The 14,358-nt window shown below is 52.2% G+C and overlaps 1 protein-coding gene across 2 annotated transcripts in view; it reads left to right on the top strand.

Annotated features, from left to right (window-relative positions):
- LOC133530850 (rho guanine nucleotide exchange factor 11) overlaps positions 1-14,358 on the top strand; it is a 314,198-nt gene that overhangs the window by 101,991 nt on the left and 197,849 nt on the right. For both annotated transcript variants that reach the window (XM_061868906.1, XM_061868905.1), the window contains one exon: positions 14,117-14,225. In XM_061868906.1, coding sequence (XP_061724890.1) covers positions 14,117-14,225 — 109 coding nt within the window. The remainder of the gene's footprint in view (positions 1-14,116; positions 14,226-14,358) is intronic.

Below are 14,358 nucleotides of genomic sequence, written 5' to 3'. Positions count from 1 at the left end.
GTATCTACAGTGCAGGTGTGTATACACAGAGAGTGCAGTGCCTGGCGGGCGGGGCCAGCGCGGGGGCTGCGGCGCGAGGGCGGAGGGCCGCGCCGCGCTGCTGGCCGCGCTGCAGGCCGCCGCGCTGTATCTACAGTGCAGGTGTGTATACACAGAGAGTGCAGTGCCTGGCGGGCGGGGCCAGCGCGGGGGCTGCGGCGCGAGGGCGGAGGGCCGCGCCGCGCTGCTGGCCGCGCTGCAGGCCGCCGCGCTGTATCTACAGTGCAGGTGTGTATACACAGAGAGTGCAGTGCCTGGCGGGCGGGGCCAGCGCGGGGGCTGCGGCGCGAGGGCGGAGGGCCGCGCCGCGCTGCTGGCCGCGCTGCAGGCCGCCGCGCTGTATCTACAGTGCAGGTGTGTATACACAGAGAGTGCAGTGCCTGGCGGGCGGGGCCGGCGCGAGGGCGGAGGGCCGCGCCGCGCTGCTGGCCGCGCTGCAGGCCGCCGCGCTGTATCTACAGTGCAGGTGTGTATACACAGAGAGTGCAGTGCCTGGCGGGCGGGGCCAGCGCGGGGGCTGCGGCGCGAGGGCGGAGGGCCGCGCCGCGCTGCTGGCCGCGCTGCAGGCCGCCGCGCTGTATCTACAGTGCAGGTGTGTATACACAGAGAGTGCAGTGCCTGGCGGGCGGGGCCAGCGCGGGGGCTGCGGCGCGAGGGCGGAGGGCCGCGCCGCGCTGCTGGCCGCGCTGCAGGCCGCCGCGCTGTATCTACAGTGCAGGTGTGTATACACAGAGAGTGCAGTGCCTGGCGGGCGGGGCCAGCGCGGGGGCTGCGGCGCGAGGGCGGAGGGCCGCGCCGCGCTGCTGGCCGCGCTGCAGGCCGCCGCGCTGTATCTACAGTGCAGGTGTGTATACACAGAGAGTGCAGTGCCTGGCGGGCGGGGCCAGCGCGGGGGCTGCGGCGCGAGGGCGGAGGGCCGCGCCGCGCTGCTGGCCGCGCTGCAGGCCGCCGCGCTGTATCTACAGTGCAGGTGTGTATACACAGAGAGTGCAGTGCCTGGCGGGCGGGGCCAGCGCGGGGGCTGCGGCGCGAGGGCGGAGGGCCGCGCCGCGCTGCTGGCCGCGCTGCAGGCCGCCGCGCTGTATCTACAGTGCAGGTGTGTATACACAGAGAGTGCAGTGCCTGGCGGGCGGGGCCGGCGCGAGGGCGGAGGGCCGCGCCGCGCTGCTGGCCGCGCTGCAGGCCGCCGCGCTGTATCTACAGTGCAGGTGTGTATACACAGAGAGTGCAGTGCCTGGCGGGCGGGGCCAGCGCGGGGGCTGCGGCGCGAGGGCGGAGGGCCGCGCCGCGCTGCTGGCCGCGCTGCAGGCCGCCGCGCTGTATCTACAGTGCAGGTGTGTATACACAGAGAGTGCAGTGCCTGGCGGGCGGGGCCGGCGCGAGGGCGGAGGGCCGCGCCGCGCTGCTGGCCGCGCTGCAGGCCGCCGCGCTGTATCTACAGTGCAGGTGTGTATACACAGAGAGTGCAGTGCCTGGCGGGCGGGGCCAGCGCGGGGGCTGCGGCGCGAGGGCGGAGGGCCGCGCCGCGCTGCTGGCCGCGCTGCAGGCCGCCGCGCTGTATCTACAGTGCAGGTGTGTATACACAGAGAGTGCAGTGCCTGGCGGGCGGGGCCAGCGCGGGGGCTGCGGCGCGAGGGCGGAGGGCCGCGCCGCGCTGCTGGCCGCGCTGCAGGCCGCCGCGCTGTATCTACAGTGCAGGTGTGTATACACAGAGAGTGCAGTGCCTGGCGGGCGGGGCCGGCGCGAGGGCGGAGGGCCGCGCCGCGCTGCTGGCCGCGCTGCAGGCCGCCGCGCTGTATCTACAGTGCAGGTGTGTATACACAGAGAGTGCAGTGCCTGGCGGGCGGGGCCAGCGCGGGGGCTGCGGCGCGAGGGCGGAGGGCCGCGCCGCGCTGCTGGCCGCGCTGCAGGCCGCCGCGCTGTATCTACAGTGCAGGTGTGTATACACAGAGAGTGCAGTGCCTGGCGGGCGGGGCCAGCGCGGGGGCTGCGGCGCGAGGGCGGAGGGCCGCGCCGCGCTGCTGGCCGCGCTGCAGGCCGCCGCGCTGTATCTACAGTGCAGGTGTGTATACACAGAGAGTGCAGTGCCTGGCGGGCGGGGCCAGCGCGGGGGCTGCGGCGCGAGGGCGGAGGGCCGCGCCGCGCTGCTGGCCGCGCTGCAGGCCGCCGCGCTGTATCTACAGTGCAGGTGTGTATACACAGAGAGTGCAGTGCCTGGCGGGCGGGGCCAGCGCGGGGGCTGCGGCGCGAGGGCGGAGGGCCGCGCCGCGCTGCTGGCCGCGCTGCAGGCCGCCGCGCTGTATCTACAGTGCAGGTGTGTATACACAGAGAGTGCAGTGCCTGGCGGGCGGGGCCGGCGCGAGGGCGGAGGGCCGCGCCGCGCTGCTGGCCGCGCTGCAGGCCGCCGCGCTGTATCTACAGTGCAGGTGTGTATACACAGAGAGTGCAGTGCCTGGCGGGCGGGGCCAGCGCGGGGGCTGCGGCGCGAGGGCGGAGGGCCGCGCCGCGCTGCTGGCCGCGCTGCAGGCCGCCGCGCTGTATCTACAGTGCAGGTGTGTATACACAGAGAGTGCAGTGCCTGGCGGGCGGGGCCAGCGCGGGGGCTGCGGCGCGAGGGCGGAGGGCCGCGCCGCGCTGCTGGCCGCGCTGCAGGCCGCCGCGCTGTATCTACAGTGCAGGTGTGTATACACAGAGAGTGCAGTGCCTGGCGGGCGGGGCCAGCGCGGGGGCTGCGGCGCGAGGGCGGAGGGCCGCGCCGCGCTGCTGGCCGCGCTGCAGGCCGCCGCGCTGTATCTACAGTGCAGGTGTGTATACACAGAGAGTGCAGTGCCTGGCGGGCGGGGCCAGCGCGGGGGCTGCGGCGCGAGGGCGGAGGGCCGCGCCGCGCTGCTGGCCGCGCTGCAGGCCGCCGCGCTGTATCTACAGTGCAGGTGTGTATACACAGAGAGTGCAGTGCCTGGCGGGCGGGGCCAGCGCGGGGGCTGCGGCGCGAGGGCGGAGGGCCGCGCCGCGCTGCTGGCCGCGCTGCAGGCCGCCGCGCTGTATCTACAGTGCAGGTGTGTATACACAGAGAGTGCAGTGCCTGGCGGGCGGGGCCGGCGCGAGGGCGGAGGGCCGCGCCGCGCTGCTGGCCGCGCTGCAGGCCGCCGCGCTGTATCTACAGTGCAGGTGTGTATACACAGAGAGTGCAGTGCCTGGCGGGCGGGGCCAGCGCGGGGGCTGCGGCGCGAGGGCGGAGGGCCGCGCCGCGCTGCTGGCCGCGCTGTATCTACAGTGCAGGTGTGTATACACAGAGAGTGCAGTGCCTGGCGGGCGGGGCCGGCGCGAGGGCGGAGGGCCGCGCCGCGCTGCTGGCCGCGCTGCAGGCCGCCGCGCTGTATCTACAGTGCAGGTGTGTATACACAGAGAGTGCAGTGCCTGGCGGGCGGGGCCAGCGCGGGGGCTGCGGCGCGAGGGCGGAGGGCCGCGCCGCGCTGCTGGCCGCGCTGCAGGCCGCCGCGCTGTATCTACAGTGCAGGTGTGTATACACAGAGAGTGCAGTGCCTGGCGGGCGGGGCCAGCGCGGGGGCTGCGGCGCGAGGGCGGAGGGCCGCGCCGCGCTGCTGGCCGCGCTGCAGGCCGCCGCGCTGTATCTACAGTGCAGGTGTGTATACACAGAGAGTGCAGTGCCTGGCGGGCGGGGCCAGCGCGGGGGCTGCGGCGCGAGGGCGGAGGGCCGCGCCGCGCTGCTGGCCGCGCTGCAGGCCGCCGCGCTGTATCTACAGTGCAGGTGTGTATACACAGAGAGTGCAGTGCCTGGCGGGCGGGGCCAGCGCGGGGGCTGCGGCGCGAGGGCGGAAGGCCGCGCCGCGCTGCTGGCCGCGCTGCAGGCCGCCGCGCTGTATCTACAGTGCAGGTGTGTATACACAGAGAGTGCAGTGCCTGGCGGGCGGGGCCAGCGCGGGGGCTGCGGCGCGAGGGCGGAGGGCCGCGCCGCGCTGCTGGCCGCGCTGCAGGCCGCCGCGCTGTATCTACAGTGCAGGTGTGTATACACAGAGAGTGCAGTGCCTGGCGGGCGGGGCCGGCGCGAGGGCGGAGGGCCGCGCCGCGCTGCTGGCCGCGCTGCAGGCCGCCGCGCTGTATCTACAGTGCAGGTGTGTATACACAGAGAGTGCAGTGCCTGGCGGGCGGGGCCGGCGCGAGGGCGGAGGGCCGCGCCGCGCTGCTGGCCGCGCTGCAGGCCGCCGCGCTGTATCTACAGTGCAGGTGTGTATACACAGAGAGTGCAGTGCCTGGCGGGCGGGGCCAGCGCGGGGGCTGCGGCGCGAGGGCGGAGGGCCGCGCCGCGCTGCTGGCCGCGCTGCAGGCCGCCGCGCTGTATCTACAGTGCAGGTGTGTATACACAGAGAGTGCAGTGCCTGGCGGGCGGGGCCGGCGCGAGGGCGGAGGGCCGCGCCGCGCTGCTGGCCGCGCTGCAGGCCGCCGCGCTGTATCTACAGTGCAGGTGTGTATACACAGAGAGTGCAGTGCCTGGCGGGCGGGGCCGGCGCGAGGGCGGAGGGCCGCGCCGCGCTGCTGGCCGCGCTGCAGGCCGCCGCGCTGTATCTACAGTGCAGGTGTGTATACACAGAGAGTGCAGTGCCTGGCGGGCGGGGCCAGCGCGGGGGCTGCGGCGCGAGGGCGGAGGGCCGCGCCGCGCTGCTGGCCGCGCTGCAGGCCGCCGCGCTGTATCTACAGTGCAGGTGTGTATACACAGAGAGTGCAGTGCCTGGCGGGCGGGGCCGGCGCGAGGGCGGAGGGCCGCGCCGCGCTGCTGGCCGCGCTGCAGGCCGCCGCGCTGTATCTACAGTGCAGGTGTGTATACACAGAGAGTGCAGTGCCTGGCGGGCGGGGCCGGCGCGAGGGCGGAGGGCCGCGCCGCGCTGCTGGCCGCGCTGCAGGCCGCCGCGCTGTATCTACAGTGCAGGTGTGTATACACAGAGAGTGCAGTGCCTGGCGGGCGGGGCCAGCGCGGGGGCTGCGGCGCGAGGGCGGAGGGCCGCGCCGCGCTGCTGGCCGCGCTGCAGGCCGCCGCGCTGTATCTACAGTGCAGGTGTGTATACACAGAGAGTGCAGTGCCTGGCGGGCGGGGCCAGCGCGGGGGCTGCGGCGCGAGGGCGGAGGGCCGCGCCGCGCTGCTGGCCGCGCTGCAGGCCGCCGCGCTGTATCTACAGTGCAGGTGTGTATACACAGAGAGTGCAGTGCCTGGCGGGCGGGGCCAGCGCGGGGGCTGCGGCGCGAGGGCGGAGGGCCGCGCCGCGCTGCTGGCCGCGCTGCAGGCCGCCGCGCTGTATCTACAGTGCAGGTGTGTATACACAGAGAGTGCAGTGCCTGGCGGGCGGGGCCAACGCGGGGGCTGCGGCGCGAGGGCGGAGGGCCGCGCCGCGCTGCTGGCCGCGCTGCAGGCCGCCGCGCTGTATCTACAGTGCAGGTGTGTATACACAGAGAGTGCAGTGCCTGGCGGGCGGGGCCAGCGCGGGGGCTGCGGCGCGAGGGCGGAGGGCCGCGCCGCGCTGCTGGCCGCGCTGCAGGCCGCCGCGCTGTATCTACAGTGCAGGTGTGTATACACAGAGAGTGCAGTGCCTGGCGGGCGGGGCCAGCGCGGGGGCTGCGGCGCGAGGGCGGAGGGCCGCGCCGCGCTGCTGGCCGCGCTGCAGGCCGCCGCGCTGTATCTACAGTGCAGGTGTGTATACACAGAGAGTGCAGTGCCTGGCGGGCGGGGCCGGCGCGAGGGCGGAGGGCCGCGCCGCGCTGCTGGCCGCGCTGCAGGCCGCCGCGCTGTATCTACAGTGCAGGTGTGTATACACAGAGAGTGCAGTGCCTGGCGGGCGGGGCCGGCGCGAGGGCGGAGGGCCGCGCCGCGCTGCTGGCCGCGCTGCAGGCCGCCGCGCTGTATCTACAGTGCAGGTGTGTATACACAGAGAGTGCAGTGCCTGGCGGGCGGGGCCAGCGCGGGGGCTGCGGCGCGAGGGCGGAGGGCCGCGCCGCGCTGCTGGCCGCGCTGCAGGCCGCCGCGCTGTATCTACAGTGCAGGTGTGTATACACAGAGAGTGCAGTGCCTGGCGGGCGGGGCCAGCGCGGGGGCTGCGGCGCGAGGGCGGAGGGCCGCGCCGCGCTGCTGGCCGCGCTGCAGGCCGCCGCGCTGTATCTACAGTGCAGGTGTGTATAGACAGACAGAGATACTGCTGGTTATGGGTACAATTAGAGGGAGATATAACCACGCTTCCGCTACGGTATTAGAGCGGCTCCCAGTACAAGTCACCGGGGACCATAGGGCCACGCAGCCACCCTTACGGGAACCCTTCCGCAGGGTCGGACCTGGGTAATTTTTTAGGTATTAGTTTTAGTATGTACGTATTTATTTTAATTTTAGGTTACATTTTATTTCTAATTTTGTTATTAATCCACTGACGCAAAAATAGGGGCGTTTAACGCCAATGTCTGTCTGCATGAGACATCGCAGCTTTCAAAGAAATTGACCGATTTCGAATCGTTTTTTTTTTCGTAAAAGCGAGTTTCCTTGCAGTGGGACTTGGCTATGTTTGATAAACATCGATCCGGGAGTTTGAAGAGTATCAGCTATTTCCCAAAATGATGTAACGCATTTTATGACATAATTGCACAGGGTTTTTGACTGGCCTAGTGGGTAGTGACCCTGCCTATGAAGCCGATGGTCCTGAGTACGAATCCCGGTAAGGGCATTTATTTGTGTGATGAGCACAGATATTTGTTCCTGAGTAATGGATGTTTTCTATGTATTTAAGTATTTGAATATTATATATATCGTTGTCTGAGTACCCACAACACAAGCCTTCTTGACTTACCGTAGGACTTAGTGAACTTGTGTAAGAATGTCCCTATAATTATTTATTTATTTAATAGTTAATTACACTGTATGCTATTTTACAAATTGTAAAATGATTCACAAAATTGTACAGACCAGGTCTGACTGGGTCACCTAGCAGATATCATGGTTGCATAACCTCAATCTTTGCATCTTGTACTTATCGGATTTATCTATCCGCAGAAATACAAACATACCACAGATAAGCGCCTCAAATGATCCAAGTAGTCAGTTATAAACATTACTTTAGTAAAAGCCGGATTTGCTATTCGGCGGAATATTTTTTGTTCAGTTTTTGACTCTAGTCCGTTTTAAGTATTTAAAGTAAAACCACAAGACTGTTATTCGGCTAACAAGTAGTTTTTTTTATTAGTGTGTGTAGTGTTCTTCAAAAAAGGAGTGTACAGATTTTTAAAGGGTCGGCAATGCGCATGTAACACCTCTGGAGTTGCAGGCGTCCATAGGTTACGGTGACTGCTTACCATCAGGCGGGCCGTATGCTTGCTTGCCACCGTCGTGGTATAAAAAGTGTACATGTTATAGTGTTGATTAAAATGAGCAACTCAGATTGTGTTCAACCAAGTGTGTTCTCGCTTAATTGACGTGTGATTTTTTTTATTACCCCGTTATAGTGTTCCACAGCTGGGCTAAGGTCTGTCCTCGTGACCTCCACGGCTCCCGTTGTAGTGCTATTTCTGGCCAGTTACTGATGAAGGTGTTTAGGACGGGACCCGGGTCTCCGTAAATATTATGAATAAAAAATAAAATTATATCGGATTTTGAATTACTAGGTTGTTAGTCTAAATATTTAAAAAATCCTACAAAATATGACGGGTTTTCATGCTATAAAGTTTAGTATATGAATGTCGAACTTCACTAATATAATATAGTTACGTCAATGAATGAACTGTGTCATAGCAACGATCAACTGGATTTTCATCTAATGAAACCTGCTATAATTAAAAACCTCATGGCATCTAGTTTCTTTGCTACCCTGCCTGCAGAAGATTAGCATAGGTTTAATTTTAATTTATTGATTTAAATAAGAAACAAATTACTTCTTTCTTTTCTCATAGCATGTTTTGGCGTTTCTAAAGTCTTTAATTTTGTGCTAACCTGTAATATGACTACCTTTGTATCCTGTCTGTGGAAACCTGTAATTGGCTTCCCTGATACATATTTATGTTAACCTAGTTTTAGTTTACTTAAGCTGTTGGTTTTCCGAATAAAATAAAATAAAATAAATAAAATAGTTCAATTGTGAAATTGCGAGTGTTGAACTACGTTTTGATCGTTGTCAATGTCAACATATTGTATAGGATTTGTTAGATGAGTTTCCCAAACGCAGTTATTCCTTGCAGATAATTTTCTTTTCGCCGTTATTCACAGTCGCAAATTTTCCCACTTTTTTAATTTCCCTGTCTTACTATTTCTCGGTAGCGACTTTTATGATCGCATTTGTTCACAAACGCATTTTTTCACTTTCGTTTTATTACTCTGTAGTATAGTTTTTTGCTCGCAATATTTTCCAAAACCAATTTTTTACATGCTTGAATTTGTTTACAAACGCGTTTTTTTACATTCGTTTTATTACTCTGTAGTATATTTGTTGCTCGCAATATTTCCCTAAACCAATTTTTAACATGCTCGAATTTGTTTATAAACGCGTTTTTACGGTTCCGTAGTCAACTAGGAACCCTTATAGTTTCGCCATGTCCGTCTGTCTGTCTGTCTGTCTGTCTGTCTGTCTGTCCGAGGCCGTGGTCGTTAGTGCTAGAAAGCTGAAATTTGGCATGGATATATAAATCAATAAAGACGACAAAGTTGTACAATAAAATATAAAAAAATAATTTTTTGAGGGTACCTCCCCAACACGTAAAGTGGGGGTGATTTTTTTTTTGCTTCAACCCTACAGTGTGGGGTATCGTTGGAAAGGTCTTTCAAAACTAATAGGGGTCCTCAACAAAATTTTTTTGAGAAAGCGAATATATTCGGAGATAATCACTCCGAAAGAAAAAAAAATGTGTCCCCCCCCTCTAACTTTTGAACCATAGGTCCAAAAAATATGAAAAAATTTATGGAAGTAGAGCTTAAGAAAGACATTAAATGAAAACTATAGCGGATATGATCAGTTTAGCTGTTTTTGAGTTATCGCAAAAAGTTTCCCCTTCATAGTAAAAAGACTTACTTTAATTTAGGTATTGATTATGCAAATTTGCCTATTTGTTTAACTCGCGTGAAAGGTACCGTTTCATCCCTTGGTTAACAATTTACTGTACTTTGAGCTCCAGTTTAGCTTATTGTGACGGAAGAGTAACTACGGAACCCTACACTGAGCGTGGCCCGACATGCTCTTGGCCGATTTTTTATTTATGTAAATCTTAGATTGCCTCTAATTTTCGGAATATCCCGATTTTCGGAATTAGCCGTGTGTACCTTACATTAAAAGATTAATATGGGTGCTACACAATTTTTTAAAAGTATTATGATTATTTTTACATAAATACAAATTCGACTTTTTTTTTAAATTATATGTATATAATATATTTTTTTTTTTTTTTATTATTATTATTTATTTATTTTTATAATGTCACTTACAGTATACACCAGACATGACACATAGGAATATAAGAATTGAATTATAACATAGCTATAATAAATTACAATAAATTACTACCAACAACAGTTAGTCAGAATTTAAATATAAGTACCTAAATATTATCTAATTAGTGCTAATGGTGCTCGGGGCGACTATAGCCTCGAGGTAGCGCCCGGCTGTGGCATATATCCCCCCCCCCCCCCCCTTCTCCCCTCTGGTAGCTGGCCGCGGACATTAAAATAACACGACAAGACGAAAAAACGGAACAGTGAGAAAACTATTAGGAAATATGGCTACGGGTGAAAAACCAGAAAAAAACACAAAACGAAACAAAAAACAGGTTAAAAGTCAGACAAAAAAATATCAGTAACAGAAGCAAAGCGACTGTAAACATAAGCTGCAGAGGAAAAATTAACTGCAGGTTAAAATTCAGACAAAAAAATATCAGAAACAGAAGCAAAGCGACTGTAAAAATAAGCTGCAGAGGAAAATTCTACTGCAGGTTAAAATTCAGACAAAAAAAATCGGAATCAGAAGCAAAGCGACTGTAAAAATAAGCTGCAGAGAAAAAAAGTGTTTAGGATAATCGCTTTCGGGAAAAAATGCGAAAAGAAAATTAGCTGCAAGGAATAACTGCGTTTGGGAAACTCATCTAACAAATCTTGTATAGTGATACAAATATACATACAAACAAATGTTATTTGTCATAAATTTTCTGATCTTCAGTTCACCTAAGCGCAAATAAGATCGGGTTATTTTGTGTAGACATTTCCCTAAAAAGAGGCCCGATTTCACTACTATTGAGTGTAATGTGCGCCATTTAGTTAAAACATTATGAGTTTTTAGACAATTTTCCTTATTTTATTATTATGGAATATCAGTTGCTTTAAGGAAATAATGTTTCGCTAAATAATTACGTCAATTACTTGCTATCTCTATCGTTCATATTACATTTACATATTGACTTCTTTGTTTGACGTAAATCCCAATAAGAAAATAAACTATAAGTACTGACTTATACATTTATACGCACCTTAATATAAAAAAGTCATTTTATGCGATTAACTTTCGCAAGCGAATATACTTTTGTATTTAGGTTTTTTTCAATACAGTATCGAAATATTTATTTATAACTTTACCTATTCTTGTTTCCTGATTCTGTCCCTTTTCCTCATTACAATGTTACATTTCGATGTCGTTTCAATAGAATAACGAACATTTTAGTTTCCATCTGTCTGTGTGTTACTACGGTTTCGTAATGTTCAGTAACATTACTAATAACTTTAATAAAAAGTAATTAAATTGGGTCACTTCGTATGGAATATATTCCATATAAAATGTTTTTTTTAATTTCTATGTAATGTGCTCGTTTAAATTTCATTGGTAACTCTAACTCTTTCTTAACTCTAGTTTTTCATCGAGCAGGGAAGTTACGAGTGTTTTTTTTAAATTATATAAGTGGAGTGTGTTAGAGTGAGATGGTGGTATTTACTGAAGTGACTGAGACTCAAGCAAAGGAGATTAGAAGGAGATGGTGGCAGTCGCCTAAGAGTAAGAAGAAAAAGCAGTTGACGTGAGTTTACTGGTATTTTGAGCCGCCATGTTGAGTGAACGCCATATTTTAGGGACGCTGTGTGTCTCTGGACAATTAAATGCGCATAAAATGATAAGCTATGTCTGTTATGTGCGCACTAACTATTTAAATGAATATCAATTAATGATAGGTTCCAAGATTTGATCCACACATACAAAATACCAGAGATGTGAAAAATAGTTTATAAAAAGTATTTAAATACAAAATACAAATACTTCCTTGATATACTATTTCAAATGCAAAATACAAAATAGTTTTCAAATTTGTATTTAAAATACTAAATACAAAATAGGTATTTTCAAAATGCTTTTTTAAAATACAAATACTTTGCGATAAAAGGTACTCTTAAATAGTGAATACCTAGTCTGAATTAAAGTTAGTATTGCTCGGAATTTACAAGTTGGAAAGGCTTTCTTTATTCTTTAAAAATAGTGTGTATATCAGACCTCTAGAGTGCAAATTTTGTGTCTCCTCATGTTTGCTGGTTGAATGGACGTTTAAGTAAATAAATAATAATAAATAAATAAATATTATAGGACATTATTACACAAATTGACTAAGTCTCACAGTAAGCTCAATAAGGCTTGTGTTGAGGGTACTTAGACAACGATATATATAATATATAAATATTTATAAATACTTAAATATATAGAAGACACCCATGACTCAGGAACAAATATCCATGCTCATCACACGAATAAATGCCCTTACCAGGATTTGTACCCGGGACCATCAGCTTCGTAGGCAGGGTCACTACTAGGGTTGCCACCTTTTTGCGCCCCAAATAAAGTATTTCTCGTCTGACGGTACAAAAATAAAAAGTACACGGCATAAAAATAAAGTATTTTATTGTATTTTTTTAAATACATATTTTTTGTTTGATTTCGCACTGGCTAACAGTTTCTTATCAGCTTGAAATATGTTTATAGCTTCTAAGCATGGCATGCACAAATTTAAATAAACCTAGTAATAAAAATAAAATAGTTCATTTCTGATAAGCTTAATGGAAGCATTGTTTCTTAAGGTTGCGTTCAGGAACATTGTCAAATGTATTTTCCTGGTGAATATAGATATGAAATTTCCAAAATTTGCATGTTTCGCTTAAAAAAATATAATTAATGAATAAAGGTCCTAAATAAAGTATTTTGGCGTACTTTTAGTGCTTCGTAAAATATAAAGTACACAAAGCTAAAATAGAGTACAATACTTTTTATAAAAGTACGGGTGGCAACCCTAGTCACTACCCACTAGGCCAAACCGGTCGTGGTGTGATGGTTTTTAACGGTCAATTATTAAAACTCGAGCTCGTGCCTTGAAACCCTTGCAACGCTTAAGATTCCACGTTTTTAATCTCTCGCTACGCTTGTGGTCATTAGCGGCGCTACTAAACAGATTCACCAGTTCCATGTTAAAATAATAAATAAATAAATGAATATTATAGGACATTATTACACAAATTGACTAAGTCCCACAGTAATAAGCTCATTAAGGCTTGTGTTGTGGGTACTAGACAATGATAAATATTTATAAATACTTAAGTACATATACATAAGGTCGATATTTAAACGATAGATACAATAACAGCTTCGACAGGAAAACATAACTAAGTATGTAATAATAGTATTAAGCAAACGCGGATCGGTCCGCGTGATCTCGCCAACTATTACATAAACCCTAGAGGTATCCAATAGTGGCTTATTGTGTTAAACCCTGTTTCAAAAAATTCATAGTGAATAAATACACTAAAAAAAAAAAACAGAAAACACCCATGACTCAGGAACAAATATCTGTGTTCATCACACAAATAAATGCCCTTACCAGGATTTGAACCCGGGACCATCGGCTTCATAGGCAGGGTCACTACCCACTAGGCCAGACCGGTCGCCATAAAAGAATGAGAGAGTTGCAAGGATTGTAACGTCAGAAGAGATTGTAACTCCTACTTACTTCACCTAATAAAAAGTATTTTGTATTTTGAAAATAGAAAATAGGTCCCAAAAACTATTTGAAATAAAATACAAAATAGTTTTCTTTAAAAGGTATTTAAATACAAAATACAAAATAGGTATTTTGCATTTTGTATTTGCATTTTAAATACAAGTATTTCAAATAAGTCACATCTCTGCAAAATACAAAGTGAAAGTGAGCCCATGTAACACCTCTGGAGTTGCAGGCGTCCGTAAGCTACGGAGACTGCTTACCATCAGGCGAGCGGGCGGTTTGCCACCGACGTAGTATAAAAAAAAAGTAGTAAAAAATACAGACTAGTCTAGGCTCACAAACCTTTTTTTGTTGCGATTCTCTGTATTCGTTTTTTTTATATTGCTTCCCATGTAAATGAAGATTACCTGTCCGTGGCTCTTGAATCTAAAACTATCCGAAGTAAGCATAGCGGTTCCCGATGCCCCTGATGCTGTGACGTCCTTAGGCCAAGAGGTGTGATTCCTAAACTTGTTTAAATCTAGCCAATGCACCGATGCGCAACCACGTTTGCTGTTTTGCGTACTTTATGCAAGGTTTCAGGAATTAACTTAGAAGTGATATCTGAAGCAATTATGCGTACGTACTTGTCATACAAATACTCTGAGCACATCCCAAAATGTATAACCAAAGAGAATTTGAAATAGAGGTGGATTGTCAAAGAAAACTTTGTAGCCACAGCAAAATGATTAAAACTTTTAGAACACCATTTGACTTTGATCCTTAACCTTTAATAGTATGTGTAAAATTTGTTAAAAATCAGAAAGTGGTGCCATCTAATAGATTAAAAGCCAACGATGTCACTATAACCTTTAGGTTGTGTCCGGTGAGATGGCGCCACTTTTCGATATTTAACAAAAATACATATCAGTGAAAGAATAAGGATCAAAGTCAAACGGCGTTCTAAAAGTTTTAATCATGTGTCGAAAGATGGCAGTAAATTTACGTGGCTACAAAGTTTTCTTTGACAATACACTTCTATTACAAATTCTGTTATGTATAAATAGTAAAATATGTATGGTAAATGTAATATTTGTGTCAGGCCGGCGACCGTGGCGGCGGCGGCGGGCGGCGCGCGCGCAGGTTTCCTACAACGAGACAAGCTGTACAAGCAGCGCGTCAAGCAGCTCGCCAAGATGAACCCGCAGCCGGTACGTATCATGCTTAACATCTTTCCAGCTTTATCTCGGGATTGTACTACTTTTCGGAAAGCCTAGAGGGCCCTACAAACATAACTCGGATACAGAATGTCCAGTAGAAAAACGCCTTGAGATACCAAATTTG

The sequence above is a fragment of the Cydia pomonella genome, chromosome 24, assembly GCF_033807575.1.
Source record: "Cydia pomonella isolate Wapato2018A chromosome 24, ilCydPomo1, whole genome shotgun sequence".
In the NCBI taxonomy this organism is placed as follows: Eukaryota; Metazoa; Arthropoda; class Insecta; order Lepidoptera; family Tortricidae; genus Cydia; species Cydia pomonella.
Note: the sequence above shows the minus strand (reverse complement) of the source record. Positions and strands in the feature narration are given on the sequence as shown.